This window comes from Dasypus novemcinctus, chromosome 14, assembly GCF_030445035.2.
Source record: "Dasypus novemcinctus isolate mDasNov1 chromosome 14, mDasNov1.1.hap2, whole genome shotgun sequence".
Classification (NCBI taxonomy): domain Eukaryota; kingdom Metazoa; phylum Chordata; class Mammalia; order Cingulata; family Dasypodidae; genus Dasypus; species Dasypus novemcinctus.
The window spans coordinates 93,742,546-93,759,843 of NC_080686.1; the positions used below are offsets into that span (position 1 = coordinate 93,742,546).

The following is a 17,298-nucleotide window of genomic DNA, read 5'->3' on the forward strand; positions in this document are numbered from 1 at the left end:
TCATGATTCCACTCAAGGAATTTTTACACATGTAACCAAGACCCAGATCAGGAAACAGAACAATAACAGAACCTCAGAAGCCTGCTGCACGGTCCCTTCCAATCAATATCCCCCCACCCATGGATAAACCACGATCCCACCACCCGCATGACATCTGACAAGTTCTTCTCTCTGACCCTTATCTTAAAATTGGGAAAATAATACCTAGCACAGGGGGCTGCTATGAGTAAGTAATTTTTTAAATGTGCGTGTGGTGTCTGACAAAGAATGGTAGTACAGCAGTAACAGCAGAAATAGTGGTGATTGTAATAGTAGAAGTGATGGCAAAAGTAGTATAGTTTTTTTACTATAGTAGTAGATGAAAGAAGATGATAGGTGATAGAAGATACATTTATAATATGGTAGATGTAGAAGAAATAATATTAACCAAAAAAAGAAGCATTAATAGTAGAAGCAGTGGTGGTGATGTAGTAATAGCAGTAGTTGTGGTCAGAGTAGAAGTAATAGTAGTAAGAGTAGAAATAGTATCAGTAAATGACAGAAGTAGTAGCAGTGGTAATAGAATTAGCAGTGATAGTAGGAGTGATAGCAGTGACAATAATAAAGGTAGAAGTGGTAATAGAAGAGGTAGTAGTGGTGGTAACAGTAAAAGGATTAGTAGTAGTAATTATAGTGGCAACAGAAATAGTAGTAGTGGTGATGGCAGAGGTCATAGTAATGGTAAGAGTAGAAGTAAAAGCAGTGGTAATGGCTAAGATTCATACAGTACTTCCTACATGCCAGGTATTGTTCCAAGTGTTTTACTTTACAAGGTAATGTAAAATAGGAATTTACAAATGAAGGAACTGAGGCACAGAGAGGTTAAGCAGTTTTCCCAAGGTCACGTAACTGTGGAGCCATGGATCCAGGATCCAAACTCCAGCAGTCTGGCTAGAATCTATCCTCTAATAATCCATAAATATTAGCAAGGCAAAGAAAGATTTGTCCTCCAGTCTCTGTTACCTTCTTCTATAATAACAATCCTCAGTTTCTGGTCGGTATATGGCCTCAAAGAATATAGATTACATTTCCCAGCCTTCCTTGCAGTTAAGTGTAGCCAGAGGATTAAATATTCCAGCCAACAGAATACAAGCAGAAGCAGCATGTGCAACTTTCAGGAAGCATCCTTGAAGGGAGGGGGTCTGCCTTTCTCCTTCTCTTTCCCGCTTCCTGCTAGGTGTGATGGCTGGAACAGAAGCAGCCAGCTTGGGCCACGAGGTGACCTTGGGAGTGGAGACCCACATGGAAGGGAAGCAAGCCTATGTCCCTGATATCATAGATTTGCAATAGCAGCTCTGCACCCCCATGTCAAAGTATATTTCTCTCTCACCTAAAAATTCAATCTTCTTTAAGCCAATGTTCTTTTAGATTTTCCATCATTCACAGCCAATCTAATCCTTAAGAAGGCACTGAGATATTGTGATTATAATTATCATCTAAAAAGACACTTGTAAAACTAATGCCACCCTTGTGTTGGACTCAATTAAAAAACATAAAATAAAACCTGACTTTGGGTATTCGTGTAATAGAGAAACTATGGAGACAAGTATGCAAAACCTCATTTACCCTGGATGGTGGAAGCAGTCCCTTGTCACCTCATGTGGGTGGGTCACATCAAAAGACTCTCAGGTTGGACTCCCTGGCTTCAAACTCTCACCGCTCCCATCCATACAGGGCACTTTTGCTTATCTACTCATCCCTAAAAACTACTTTCATCCTAGAAACTGGAATAATTGTAATGTCTATGTGCCTAATTTACGCAGCACTTTATTGCATATCTTTTTTTCTAATCTGCACCAAAACCCTGAAACATAAATATTACCTCCTCTTAGAGAGAGGAAAACAGACTCAGAAGTCAGTGACTTGCCCGAGGTCAGAAAGCAAGCCGGCAGCGGAGCCAGGATTCCACCCCTCCGTTCATCTGACTCCAAATCCATGCTCTTTGCACCACTCCCAGCTGGCTTCTCGGTGAGGCCGGCCACAGCAGGTCAGGCCTGTGTCAAGTCACGCTGACAGCTCTAAGATTCTTGGGTTCACTGAGTTTCCTCTGCCTACTTCTCATGCTTCTTCTTGTCCAGGCCAATTTCTTATCATCCCCTAATGCAGACCTCCACCCCCTAGGGTCAAACTCTTCAAGCCTCTCCAGCACCTGCTCCAACCCAGGACTCAATATTCCCAGCTACACAATGGGCAAAGTCATGCCTTACCAAGGGGCACCGTGGCATAGAAGAAAATGGCAGGGGACCTGGAGTCAGAAAAAAATCGACTTCAATCCAGATGGGCAAGTTCTTTATCTATAAAAGGATTCCTACCCATGGGTAGATTGAATGAAATAATGTTTCTGAAGAGTCTAGTACAAGAAGGACTCAGCTAAAATATCAGCTATTACTGTTGTTGCTTTTATTTTTACTATTATAATACCATCACCCTGCCATCTTTCTTTCTGAAAAAGGGACATACAAATATGATATAATGTTACATAAGAAAAGGTAATATAAATGTGATATAAACACTTTGGGAAGTCTACAGCTCTACATATGCCAGAGAGATCTTCTCTATGACTATTTTAACGGACGGTATCTCTGTCAAATTTGAGTGTGTTGGACCAAATTTTGCATTTCAGTGCCCCAGAAGAATCCCTCCACATTTCCTAAGCTGGACTCTGGGATGGACTGGAGATCACTCACCGATTCCATAGTGAATCTCTCGACGAAAAACTGGAGAGCCTGGAGGCCGAAGATCTCATGTCTCAGCCGTCACATCAGAAAATTACCTGGATGGGGAGAGGAAAGGAGACAAGGGTCATCCAGCAGGACCGGCAGAGGCAGAAGACACTCTCAGACCAGCTCGCGCTTTCACCGGGAGGCTGGCATTCACCCTGGGGGCCGTCCTAGACCACAGAGTGGCTGTCCAGGAAGAGGAAAGAAAGCCACCACGAAACCACGACTTCAGCTCCCCACTTTGCGGCTGGCATCTCCATCACTGTACCTCTGCAAGCGCTCAGGAATCCTTGCATTCTATTTCTAGCTCTACGTTGGAGAGCAATTTGCAAGTCATTAACTTCCCTAGACCTAGGCTCCAAAACATGAAATTAAAGTGTGCGGATAATTGCTACAGACAGACACACAGACACCTGCAGCTGTGTGCCCACAGGAAAACAGAGGTGTTCCCCTAGCAGACAAACCAGCCCCGGAAGGAGGCAGATATATAGGAAGATACGTAGGTTCAGGACTGCCGCTCTGAACCCCAGAGAGGATCTGAATTAATTCATGCATTACCAGAGCTTAATTAATTGCTAAGTGCACAGAGTGCAGGAAGTCTGGGATAAAAGGCCTCACATAAAGGAAAAGCTTCAATATTTGCCGAGGGAGGGGAAAGGCGGGTGGTGGTACGGAAACAAGACAAGCCCAGGGACCTGCCTGCTCCTTCTCCAGGGATCCGAGCTCTGAATGGCACCTCCATCCACCTGGGATCAGAAACTGGAGGGCACTCTTGACTGCACCGCCTCCCTTCACCCCCAAATCGATCCACCCCCATGTCCTGCCTAGGTCACTTCCTAAAAACCCCTCATCCCCACCCTCGTCTCTCCATCTCTGACACCCCTCTGGTGTCATCCTCGCCTGGGCCCCTGCCCCTGCCTCCTAACCGGGCTCCCCTCATCACCCTCGGCCCCCCTGAAATCCAGTCTCCTACACTGAAGCCTATCTTTTTTAAAAAAACATTTTATTATGGGGGTTTCTGAAATCACACAGAAACAGAGAAGAGTATTGTGGCAGACCGAGTAACGGTACCCCAGTTTAGACGTGTTCTTGGTCTTAATTTGCATTCCTGGGCTGTGAACCCACTGTAGAAGGGATCTCGTAAAGATGTTCAGTGGCCCAACTGAAAAGGGGGGGCCTTAATCCAGATCATTGGAGACCTTTATAAGCAGAAGGAATCAGACCTTGTCAGAGAAAGCCACCAGGAGAAGGAGGCCCCGAAGCAGGAGGTGAGCAGAAACTGCAAGGCAGGGACACGAGCCACGAACCCCAAGGATCCACCAGCAGCCAGCACCGGGGAGTTACCGACTCTGGGAGGGGCAAGCATCACTTGGCCGACACCTTGGTTTTTGGATTTGTTCTAGCCTCAAAACCATGAGCCAGTAAGTTTTCATTGCTTAGCCAATCCATTGTAGGATATTTGTCATAGCAGCCTGGAAAACCAAGACAAATCTCATGAACCCCACGTACTGCTTCCCAAGCTTCTTCAAGTCACCACCAACCCATAATCAATCCTACCCCATGCACACTCCCATCTTTTCCCCCCTTATTATTATTTTGAAACAAATCCCAGATATCATCTCAGTCATAAAAACCATAGCATGTGTATGTCTAAAGGGTAATGTCTTTTAAGAATATATAAAAATTTAATATATAAAAAATATAAAAATAATTTTATATATAAAATATATTAAAGCAATGCCACTACCACACCTAAAAGGAAGATATCATCAAATAGTCAATGTTCAAATTTCCAATAGTCTCATAAATGCTCAAAGTGTTTTTTAAACAATTATTTTTTTAAAAAGTTGCATTCCAAATAAGGTCCAAGCCACACAATCGCTTGATATGCAGAATGAAATTATTAAAACAGAGACCTGATCATGTCACTCCCCTCCACCCTCAAAGCCCTTCAAAAGGCTTCCCACTGCTTAAGGATATAGACACAAATGGTCTAGCATGCTCTGAGACTTGCCCACCTCCCTGGGCTCATCTTGTCCACCCAAGCTCTTGGCTCCAGGCACACTGATTGTTCATATGCTGGAGGTCATGATCCTTCTGCCACAGGGTATTTGCCCATGTTGTACCCTCTGCCTGGAAGGCTTCTGCACTCACCCTACTTGCCTAGTTAACACCGAAAAGTCCTTAAGGTCATTTCCTTCCGGGTCCTCCAGATTAGGCCACAGGATTTAACTCCATTTATCACTATACATTCATTAATGCAAAGACTGATTAATACTTGTTGACCTGATTTGATTTTAAGCTAGGTGACTGCAAAGACTGTTAGGCATTGCTCACGCTGCATCCCCTGCACTGACTATACAATGTCCTGCAAAAACAATATTATAAATATTTGTTGAATAAATGTTCAACCGCTTTCTTCAAACTATGACATCACTAGTAACTGACTTTTTTCTCTTGTATCACTGTATTATTGACAAAAGGGCAGTGGCCACCAGAGGTTCTGAGGGGAGGGAGAGGAAAGAATAGGTGCAACATGGGGGCATTGTGGGGACATTGGAATTGCCCTGCATGACATTGCAATGACAGACACAGGCCATTATACACTTTGTCAAAACCTATAAAATTGTGGGGGCACAGTGTACAACTATAAGGCAAACTATACTCCATGGTTAGTAGCAATGCTTCAACATGTACTAATTGTAACTAATGTACCACACTTATGGAAGATGTTAATGTGGGAGGGGGAGGAGGGGGGGCACATGGGAATCCCTTATATTTTTGATGTAATATATACGTAATCTAAAACTTCTTTAAAAATAAAAAATGTTTTTAAAAAATTGTGACTGACTTTTCCTGAGCCTTGAATCACACATTTAAATCAGATGGGTAACCGACAAGCTTATCCTAAAATTCACATGGAAATGCAAAAGACTCAAGGTAGCCCACATAATCTTGTAAAAGAAGAACAAAGTTGAAGGATTCAGAGTTCCCAAATTCAAAACCTACCGCACAGTAATCATTATAGTGTGGAACTGGCATAAGGATGGACATATAGACCAGTGAAACAGAATTCAAAGTCCAAAAATAACCCTTACATTCATAGGCAATTGATTTCAACAAGGGTGCCAGGACAATTTGATGGGGAAAAAATAATCTTTTTATAAATGGTGCTGGTACAACTGGATATTACCCACAAATGAATGAAGTTGGATCCCTACCTCATACCATATTCAAAAATCCACTCAGATTGTTTCAGAAACCTAAATGTAAGAACTAAACCTATAAAAACCCTTAAGCAAAAACATGGGAGTAAATCTTTGTGCCCTTGGATTAGACAATGGTTTCTCAGATATGACATCAAAAGCACAAGAAAACAAAGGAAAGAGATAAATTGTAATTCGTCAAAATTTAAACTTTTGTACTTCAAGGGACACCATCAAGAAAGTGAAAAGACAAACCACTAAATGGGAGAAAATATTTGCAAATCAAATATTTGATAAGGGACTTGTATCTAGAATATATAATTCCTCATAAAAATAAAAGGTCAAATGTCCCATTTCAAAGTGGGCAAAGAATTTGAATTCTTCCACTGAAGATACACAAATGGCCAATAAGCACATGAAAAAATTCTCAACATCACAGTCATTGAAACTGCACTCAAAACCACAATGAGATACCACTTCACAGTCACCTGGATAGCTATAATAAAAAAGGCAGAAAATAAGTGTTGGCATGGGTGTGCATAAATTGGAGCCCTCACACAGTGCTGGTGGGAAGGTAAAATTTTGTACCACTCTGGTAAACAGTTTTTCAGCTCTTCCAACGATTAAACACAGAGTTAATGCCTAACCCTACAATTCTACTCCTGGTTATCTACCCAAGGAAACAAAAAACATACATCTATACAAAAACGTGTACATAAATGTTCACAGCAGCGTTATTCACAAGAGCCAAAAGGTGGAACCAACCCAAGGGCCCATCAACTGATGAATAAACAAACAATGCGGCATATCCATACAAAGGAATACTATTGGGCCATTAAAAGGAATGAAGTTCCGATACATGCTATAATATGAATGAACCTTGAAAATATTATGCTAAGTGACAGACGCCAGTTACAAAAGGCCACGTATTAAATGATTTCATTTACATGAAATATCCCAAATAGGCAAATCCATAGACAGAAAGTAGATTAGGGGTTGCAAGGGACTGGGGCATCATGGTGGAGAGAAAGGGGAGTGGATTCTAAAGTTACAGGGTGGTGATGGTTATCCAACTCTGAATATACTAAAAACCAATGAACTGTATACTTTAAGTAGGTTAATTTTATGATATATGAAATACCATGGGGATGGTTATCCAACTCTGAATATACTAAAAATCAATTAACTGTATACTTTAAGGTTAATTTTATGATATACTAAATATACTAAAGCTGTAAAAAAAAAAAAAAAAACTTTTAAAAAATAAGACGGGATACCACAGTGCTTTGGAAATAGCTTGAATCAGCCCGTCCTAACTCCATAGCCCTTAATACGTCTTCACGTGTAGGATTTTGGAGACACATGCTGCTTTTCATAGACACAATAAAAGGTTATTTGGTCCAAACTCCCTGAGCCGCCTAGGTCACATCTTTAGGGGCTAGAGCCTGTGACCCTTTATTAACAGCTCTTCTGTATCCAGAAACTCTCCTTTCTGATCTTCCTGTAATATTTACCTCCTGATTCCTACTTTATTAGGTACATATCTCTGAAAAATAAGGCCCTGTTGCATGCATAAATAGGCAATGCCTCTCCCAGCCCACTCCTCAACTTGCTTTTCCTTTGCTTTCCTTGCTTCACCCAGTGGGCCAGCTGAGACAGATCACTGCTCCCAATTCTTCAACCCCAAGCCTGGATTAGAAGTATATATCCACTCCCTCTGTCATATGACCTTTTAGTACTTCCTACATCATGGACGAGCAATCATTTTTGCTTTAGTCCATGGAATGTCGATGGAAGTGACAGGGTGCTGATCCCAAGTCTATCTCTCTTGCACTCTTGTGATTTGCTGTGAAAGGAGCATGTCTCACTAGCCCCAGCCAGCTGCTACCTTACAGTCTGAACCCCCAAAATGAAGACACATGGAACAGATCTGAACTCAACCAGAAGCCCAGCCAAGCCCCGTCTAGACCAACCAAACCTCAACTGACCCACAGATCCATAAGCATGAAAATAAATGTCTGCTGTCAAGACACTGAGATTCTAAGGTTTTTGCTACTCAGCAAAAAAAATACACCTGGGAACTTTAATTTATGGACACCATAGGTATCAACATGGGTTGGAAAAAATGGAAGCAATGCACACAGACAACACAATCAACAAAGCCACCCACTTGGTGTTAATTTGATCCTCACAATGAACCCGTCAGGTAGATACTGGGCCCTTGCTCTGCTTCCTTTTGTGCCTTCATGAAAGATTGCTGGAGTAGAGAGGAAAGACCACTGTGCTTGAAGTCAAAAGACCAAAGTTCCAGCCCCAGAGCTTGTGCCTGTTGATGAGACTGTGGTTCTCAGGTCCCTTGTCTGTGAAATGAGGCCACTCACCCTAGCCTGGCCTATGTCACTAGACTGTTGTGAACCTCCAGAGAGGTGGCGTGTGAATATGCTGTGTGAGATGTGACACCAAAGGCAGTAAGCATCCTGCTCCCGATTCTGAACCCACTCAAATTAGGTTACCATCTACGTATATGTCACTATCTCACCCACATTGCATTGAGTCTGATTTTTTTTCAAACAGAGATTATTTCTTTCCAATTATGAAAGTAATCCAGGTCCACCAAGAAAAGTATTTATCCATAACACTAAAACCATTCACTATCCCAGTACCTTGAGATAAATACTGTTAGGATTTTAAGGCTACTTATTTCCTTTCTAGAACTGGTTCTATGAAAATTGAAATGAATAAGTTATTTCAATTAACATGATTTTCTTAGAACCAGAGAACTATCACAACCCAAAATTCCACTTTCCATTCATTCATTCATTCATTCATTCAACAAATATTTGTTTTGCATTAACCACGTGCCAGGGACTATTTTTAAAACAGAACACAGAGCCAAGAACAAAAGAAAATTCCTGATATCCAAGAATATTATTCAATCATCCCTGTTTTTTAGTTCAATAAATATGGAACACCTACTATATGCTGTGCCCTGGATAACAACATATAATGTCAACAATGGACTCAACAGTAATAACCTCCTTGCCAGGTCCTGTACTCTGACAGTATAGTTTGCTATTAAAAGTTAGTAACAAAAAAAGAAAAATAAATAAATAAATACAATTTTTTAAAAGGAAAAAAAAAAGTTGGTAACAAAATGCACCTGGGTTAGAATCCAGTTCTGATTTTTTTTTTCCCTTTCATACCTCAGTTTTCTCATCTTAAAAGTGGGAATTGGGAAACAGATGTGGCTCAAGCAGTTTGGCTCCCATTTACCATATAGGAGGTCCAGTGTTCGATGCCCAGGGCCTCTCGGTGACCCACATGGCAAGCTGGCCCACATGGAGTGCCGGCCTACGTGGAGTGCTGCCACACGTGGAAATGCTGCCCCGCAAGGGAGTGACCCCTCGCAGGAGTGCCGCCCTGCGCAGGAGTGCTGGCCAACACCAAGAGCTGGCGCAGCAAGATGATGCAACAAGAGACACAGAGGAGAGACCATAAGAGATGTAGCAGAAAAGGGAGCTGAGGTGGCACAAGGGAATGATCACCTCTCTCCCACTCCAGAAGGTCCCAGGATCGGTTCCTGGAGCCACCGAATGAGAATCCAAGCAGACAAAGAAGAACACACAGTGAATGGACACAGAGAGCAGACAACGGAGTGGGGGGGTGGGGGGGAATAAATAAATAAACAGATCTTTAAAAATAAATTAATAAATAAAATAGGGATCATTAAAGTATCTATCTCATCCTGTTTCTGAGAGAACTGATAAGATAATATAGTTTAGGCACAGAGAAAATGGTTGGTTTCCAGTCATTTTTGTAACAGGCAGAGATGGTAGTGCTATTACTGTGCCATTTGAGGATGTCTCCTTTAGGGCAGTGTAAGGACAGGCATCCTATGAGAAGCTGACACTCAGAAGGTATGGCACATGGTCAAGGTTAACACGTGGACACCTGGGGCTCTATCCCATCAGGGACCCCCTAAATGACTGTGGTGGGCACACCTCAGAACCATCCCCCTGAGGGCCAATGAAGCTGGGGCATTCCCACAGAGCTGCAGGAAGCCCTCTTGCGAACAGGCTGTGCTTTCCAGGGTGCGCCCAAATTATGGACAGGATCCAAAAGTGTCTGCTAAATAGGCGATTAGTCAAAGGAGCAAACACCTGGGATCAACCCCCCATGCTTTTATCCATAACCTCTCATTTGTCACCACCGCCAGTGCTGAAGATTTAAAGCAACAACCTGCTAAAGTGAACTAGAATTCATTACCATCAAGCAGCACATTTGTTATCCACCCACATTTCTGCTTTTCTATTGAAATTCGCTTCTCATTTCTTGACTTACAGTATGTCAATCAGGACAGCAACTCCTGCATGCTACGCAGGAATAAGGGGCATAAATAATTTGGAACGTAAACCTTTCTTCACTGCCAGTCCCCAAAGAGGTGTTGAGTTTTAGTCAACAGAAGTGACTTCACAGATGTTGGGACTCATATCCTTTTACAGAGGATGTTATGAACTCTTGAGTCATCTGCAGCTGGCTATAGCTTGGACAATTTTTTCCCCTGTAACATCACAATAGACATGTTTCCTATTTACTGATGCAATTCTTTCTTATTCTGTGGCAACTGTACTTACAAAATTAGGAACTAAAGGAAATAGACTGTAGAGGGTTGGACGCCATGCCCCACAAAAGTATGTCCATGTCTTAAGCCCAGAGCTTGGGGATATGATCCTACTTGGGTGTTTGAAGATATAATTTAATTAAGGATCTCAAGATGAGATCATCCTAGATTATCCAGGTTTCAATGACAAGTGTCTTTATAAGAGACACATGGAGGAGAGATGCAGGGAGAGAAGGGAAGGGCTCGTGAAGATAGAGTGATGACGCCACAAGTCAAGGAACACCAGGAGCTGCTGGAAGCTGGAAGAGGCAAGGGAGGATTCTTCCCGGAGCTTCTTGGAGGGGCACGGCCTACCGACACCCTGACTGCAGACTTCTGGCCCCAAGAATTGTGAGAGAATCTATTTCTGTTGCTATCGACCACCCAGTTTGTGGCAATTTGTTGGGGCAACCCCAGGAAACTAGGACATAGAGAATGTATGTTTACGCCAACCTTTCTCCTAAGCCATCAGAAGCGCAACTTGTCTATTCCCAGTTGAAATTCTCCCTCCTCCAGGAAGCTTTGCCCAACTTTCCCAACCCAACAATCTATTCATTTTTGAATGGTTGTAGCAATACTACTACTAATAATAGCAATCCTTTAATGAATAGTTTCTATGCACCAGGCACCAGGCTACACACATTCATTATCTCAAGAAATCCTAACCATCACCCTGCAAGGAGTTGTGATTATCTGAATTTTACAGATAAAGAAACCAAAGCTCAAAGAAATTATGTGATATTTCCCAAGTATGGTAGGTGGCAGATCCAGATTTCAAACTTGGAACAGCCTGACTTCAAAGCACAGGCCTTACAGCTACACCAAGCAAGGTGGTACAGATTATGGTTGGATACTCCCTGTTCTGTATTAGGTGCAGATGGTTTCAGAATCGCTCTAAAAGCGATTCTTGAATGGTAAATGCAGAGCTCATCTGAACTGTCATGGAGTTTTCACACCAAGTATTAAGTCTCTCAGTTTCCATGTCCACTAGCAAGAAACAAAGCCTACCTCCTACCTGGCCTGAGAAGCCCTGAATTACTCACCTGTGAAGTTTGGCAGGTGACTTTAGACTCTTGCTCTTTGCTCCCCCACCCAGACAAGTGTTTGGGATGGGCCCTTCTGATGGCTCCAGGCTTTCCTTGGCTTGTGAATTCATCACTCCAACCTCTGCCTCCATATTCATGTGGCCATGCCCAGTATGAGGTATGGGACAGAAGGAAGCAGACAAGAGCCTGCTGAAGTTGACCCCAAGAAGAAAGCCAACATGAGGTGCTCTGCCCAGCAATGCCAGGGTTGATAGGCCTTTGCCTAGACCCTGTGTCCAGGCTCACTAGCCGGTTAAAATGATATGTAAAGTTGGTTTTCTTAAGAAATATACACGGAAGTGTTAAGGATTCAAGAAACATAATGTATAGCATCTATGCTCAAATGTCTAGAAAATACATAGACATGGATGGATGGATGGATGGATGGATGGATGGTTAGATGGATGGATGGATGGAGAGACATATAGACAGAATGACTTGGCAAACATGGTTAATCAAATAATATAATAGGTGATTAAAAAATAGGCCACCCACGTAGGGGAGCCCCACGCGCAAGGAGTGTGCCCCATAAGGAGAGCCGCCCAGTGCAAAATAAAGTTCAGCCTGCCCAGAAATGGCAATGCCCACACGGAGAGCTGACACAACAAGATAATGCAACAAAAAGAAACACAGATTCCTGTGCCGCTGACAACAACAGAAGCAAAGAAGAAGACATAGCAAACAGACACAGAGAACACACAGAGGAAGGGGAGAGAAATAAATAAATAAATAAATCTTTAAAAAAAAAAAAAGGCAAAGTGCAGAATGCCACTGGGACCTACAGTGTTTAGTAAATCCTCGGCATTTTTTCATAGTTGCATCCTGAGATATTTGTGGAATCTTAAAATAAGTGAATGCCAGGAAAACAGCCTCAGTAATCCAAGAAGAGAACAACCAAGTAACAGAAGAGCCACCTGCTGGGTGGCAAGTGAGGCTCACTCGCTAACTGCATGACCCACTCCACTCCGCTCAACCTGTGCCACCACAAAATTACATATTTCCTTCAGGGTCCCCTGAGGAGAACTGGAAGTATGGCACATGAAATCTGCGGGTACCTAGGGCTTGTTGTGCTCCCCACCATTTTAATAGTGTGATCACGGTCCTTTCAAACATTACACATTTACTCCCTGCGAGCACGCTGCGTGCATAGCCATCTGCTTGGCTGTTCCCCTGTGCTCACTGTGTAGAAGGAGCAGCAGGCAGCCCCGTGCTGGGGGGATTTCCCAACCAGTGTGAAGAGGAGAGCCTTTGGAGCAGAAAGGCTTTCATTCCAGCATAGGCTCTCCCACCTAATTGCTGGGTGATCCTGGGGAAGGAAGTTCACTTCTGTGAGCCCGTGTCTTCCTCTGGAAAACGGGAGCTGCGGCAGACTACAACAGTGTCCGCAGACGTGGCCTGAGGCTCACCTGTCCATTACAGACCGAGTGCATCCTCCTGTAGAAGGCACCTGTGACTCTCTCCTTATAAGCTTCCTCTCGCCACCACGGGCAGGCTGGAAGTGCCAGGGAACTAATGCTCCCAGAAGCATCCCTTAGAGAAGGATGGGCAGAAATTATAGGACAGATACCCCAGCCTCAGTACCCTCCATTGTGACTACACTGTCTCCCAGCCTGGGAGGGACCTCCCAGGTCCCAGGTCCCAGGTCCCTGGAGGAATCAGCCTCAAGAGCCTGCTGATAACTTTGTTGGCTGCCTCCTCTTCATGGTCTCACATGCCCACTGCTCACCCGGCTTGCGCTCAAGTATTTTCTCGGGGTTGGCTACTTGTAAAACAGTATTGTTGGGCGGAAAAAGGGGTCATGTGAGTGAAGCACTGGCACAGAGCAGGTGCATAATGAGCAAAACCAGACCAGACGCAGCTTCTCGCCAGGGCTGGCATCCTTCACACACTTTACATGCCCCCGGGACAGTCAGGGACAACACAGCCCAGCCTGTAGCCACCTTCCAGGAGCAGCACCTCAGTGTCCCGGCCTCTGCCTTGTCCAAAGGAAAAGAAAACCAGAATGGAAAGTGGTTTCATGGAAAAGTGCTGGTTCCCTCTGCAGGAATCCACCACTGCTGTGTGCCCACTGGCTGCCAGGCAGGTCCAGTGTGGGCACCAGCCACTCTACCACCCTCAGCTGCACTGAACATTCTCCCCACCCAGAAGTGCAAGAAACACAGCTATTATTGTTATCCCTATTTTATAGGAGACCATGGTTCTGACAGATAAAATAACAATTAAGAAAACAAAAAGCAAGCAAGAAACACAGTAACATAGCTAGCATTTATTGCATGCTTACTATATGCAAGAATAACTTAAATCCTCACAACAACCTACAGGGACAGGGATTACCATCACTCCATTTTATGGAGAAGGAAACTGAGGCTAATACCGGAATGAGCATCTTACCAGCCTCTTCACAGCTAGCAAATGGAACCTAGATCCTCCGATTACAAAGACTCTTCTTTCCTTTAAATACCACCAGTGCCTCCCACGAAATCCCACCAGCCTTTCCGAGCACAGGCCGCCTCCAGTGAGGGGGACGCTGTACGTATTTCTCCCCTAAGGCAGGAACAAAAAGCCCTTTAACAAGCTAACAAGACCAGCCTGGCCACGCGAGCACGCTCTGAACCCTCTGGAGTAGATCCAGTCAGCATCGAAAACCCAGGGCCCAACTGGACAACGCTCTTGATGATCCCTTGTTTCTCCCACTCTATGACAGTCTTTTTTTGCTGTTTTTAAACATCTTAACCTTTTATGAAACAGACCTGTATCTTACTATCAGTGAAGTTTAGTGTAGTAGAGCTTCGGTTACAATGCAGTTATTAGATCAATAATGCATCTTAAATCAAAGGCATCTCAGAATCACAGGACTTAAAGTGTATCTGAGAAATGTTCAGATCTCATCCACTTAAAGCCTAGAGCCATCCCTAGAAGACTAAAGTGGAGAAACGGGGAGCGTAAATCATCTCCTTCAGACTGCCCAAGGAATCCATCAAAGCACACCTCCTTGCGTGGGGTTTCACCCCACACAATCCCCCATCAATCTGTGGCTAGAAAATCCCAGACTCAGAATCCCTGCATAATTGTGTATCTAATGCAAAAAGGAATTAAATTCCTGGCATGTCAGTCCACAAATAACATCTAAAGAGTGCCCACTAATTGCAAAAATACAAATATTCAACCGTATCTTTCATTCTGCCAGATTCATTCATTCATTCATTCATTGGTTTACTCATTCATTCACTTCTATAACAGTTCAGTAGGTACCCGTTAGGTATCTCCCTCAAGGTGAAGCCAGACAGGTGAATCAGTAGTTTCCAGTACTTGCAGAGGCAGAAGTCAGTACACCAAAGTTCGTAGCAGTATTACTCATAATAGCCAAGATGTGGAAACAACCCAAGTGTCCAGCAACAGAAGAATGGATAACCACACTGTGGGAGAGCCATACAGTGGAATGTTATTTGGTCATAAAAAGGAATGAAGTACTGATACATACTACAATGTGATGAACCCTGAAGATGTCATGTTGAGTAAAATAAGTCAGAATACACAACAATACAAATATCATGCAGTCTCACTTCCATGAAATATGCAAATGCATAGAGACAGAAAGTAGATTACAGGTTACCATGAGCTGGGAGGGAGGAGGGGAGAGGCGGAATGGGGAGTTTCTCTTTGGGTGATGAAAAAGTTTTGGTAACAGAGGGTGGTGATAATAGCACAATGTTTTAAGTGTAATTAATACCACTGAATTAGAGAAGCAGACTTGGCCCAATGGATAGGGCATCCGCCTACCACGTGGGAGGTCTGCGGTTCAAACCCCAGGTCTCCTTGACCCGTGTGGAGCTGGCCCATGCGCAGTGCTGATGAGCACAAGGAATGCCGTGCCACGCAGGGGTGTCCCCCACGTAGGGGAGCACCACGTGCAAGGAGGGTGCCCCATAAGGAGAGCCACCCCGTGCGAAAAAAGCTCAGCCTGCCCAGGAGTGGCACTGCACACACAGAGAGCTGACACAACAAGATGATGCAACAAAAAGAAACACCGGGAGGTGCCACTGATAAGGACAGAAGCAGTCACAGAAGAACACGCAGCAAATGGACACAGACAGCAGACAACTGGGGGGGGGGGGGTGATGAGGGGAGAGGAGTAAGGGGAGAGAAATAAATAAAAAATTTTTAAAAACCACTGAATTGTACATATACAAGTGATTAAAATGGGAAATTTTGTGTTGTATATATGTTACCTCAATTTAAAAAAATGTTTTAAAGTTGATGCAAAGGTATAAAAATAATAGAGAATAGAGCAAAGAGTGGCATCACAGGGGAGGTGGTACCCATCAGCAGGTTGTGAGGGATGAACAGAAATATATCAGACAGGAAGACAGATTTCTGAATGGACAGAGAAGTAAGCTCAAAGTCACAGCCCAGGAAAGAGCTTTCAGTGGACAAACATTTGCTGACCATCAGCCACACTCGAGACACCCTGCTGACTCCTTCGCTGCAAAGTCGCGCGGGCTGGCCCGTGCTCTCAGGCGTCCTGCGCAGGCCGCTCTGAGCCCAGGCCCTGCCCACACTGTGTCTGAATCGCTGCAACACCAGCCAGGCTGGCCTCCTGCTCCAGGTCCTCATCCGGCCCCTGGACACGGCTTTCACTCCAGGCTGGTCACACACTAATTTGGGGAACCAGCCAAACCATTTCACCTCTCAGCTTCTGTCTCCTTTTCTGTACAACTGCGATAGCTAACAGCAAACTTGGGATTGCTGTGCAATTCCCGGCCTGGTGTGGGAGCTCATTGCAGCGGGAGGTCCATGAGGTGAGGGCCTTCCTGGCTCGCCCACCAGTGAATCCCAGTACTTAGAATAGGCCTGGCCCAAGGGAGGACTGGATTCAGATTTGAAGAATAAATGAATGAAATATTTGTTGAGTAGCAGGCGTAGCATAATCACACAATACATAAAATTGACGGGCTGATGATATTTTCCTTCAGGTGACTTACAATCTCAGTAAGTACACCCAAGGATAGGAAATACACGCAAAATGCCACGCTGCTACCACTGCAGAACACACACCCTTCCACACACAAATGCTAACACTGCTCTTGAGACTACACTCAGCACTCCACCAGAACAAAGCCTCTGACTCACTCCCTTTGCACCCCCAATCCTGACCCAAAAGGCCCTGGTGCAGGGGCCGACACACAACAAACACACAGCAGTATCTGCTGAATGGTTAGAGAGGGGCGGGCTCAATCAAGGAAGACTTCCTGGAAGAAGATGGCTTTGAAGGAGGGAGAAGAAAATCTGGCAGAGAAGAGATTTTAGCCCAGGGAGACACGTGGTGAACTTCTGACCTCCAGAACTGCAAAGATAATGTCTGTTTTAAGAGACTAGGTTTGTTGGGGAGCAGGTGTAACTCAGTGGCTGAACGCCTACTTCCTATGTACAAGGTCCTGGGTTCAATCCCCAGTGTCTCCTGAAAAAAGATGAGGTCGGTCACATCTTCAGATAAGATCCTACTTACCAAAAGATCTTATTTAAAATATGGGTCCGTGCCCATAGGAATGGATTCACTTTAAGGACATACTTTTCTGGGGTCCATACCG

The 17,298-nt window shown here is 44.1% G+C and overlaps 1 protein-coding gene across 2 annotated transcripts in view; it reads right to left on the reverse strand.

Annotated features, from left to right (window-relative positions):
• ASAP1 (ArfGAP with SH3 domain, ankyrin repeat and PH domain 1) overlaps positions 1-17,298 on the reverse strand; it is a 358,576-nt gene that overhangs the window by 320,355 nt on the left and 20,923 nt on the right. For both annotated transcript variants that reach the window (XM_004451154.5, XM_058276037.1), the window contains exon 2: positions 2,727-2,812. In XM_004451154.5, the coding sequence (XP_004451211.1) occupies positions 2,727-2,785 (59 nt within the window). In that variant the 5' untranslated portion in view covers positions 2,786-2,812. The remainder of the gene's footprint in view (positions 1-2,726; positions 2,813-17,298) is intronic.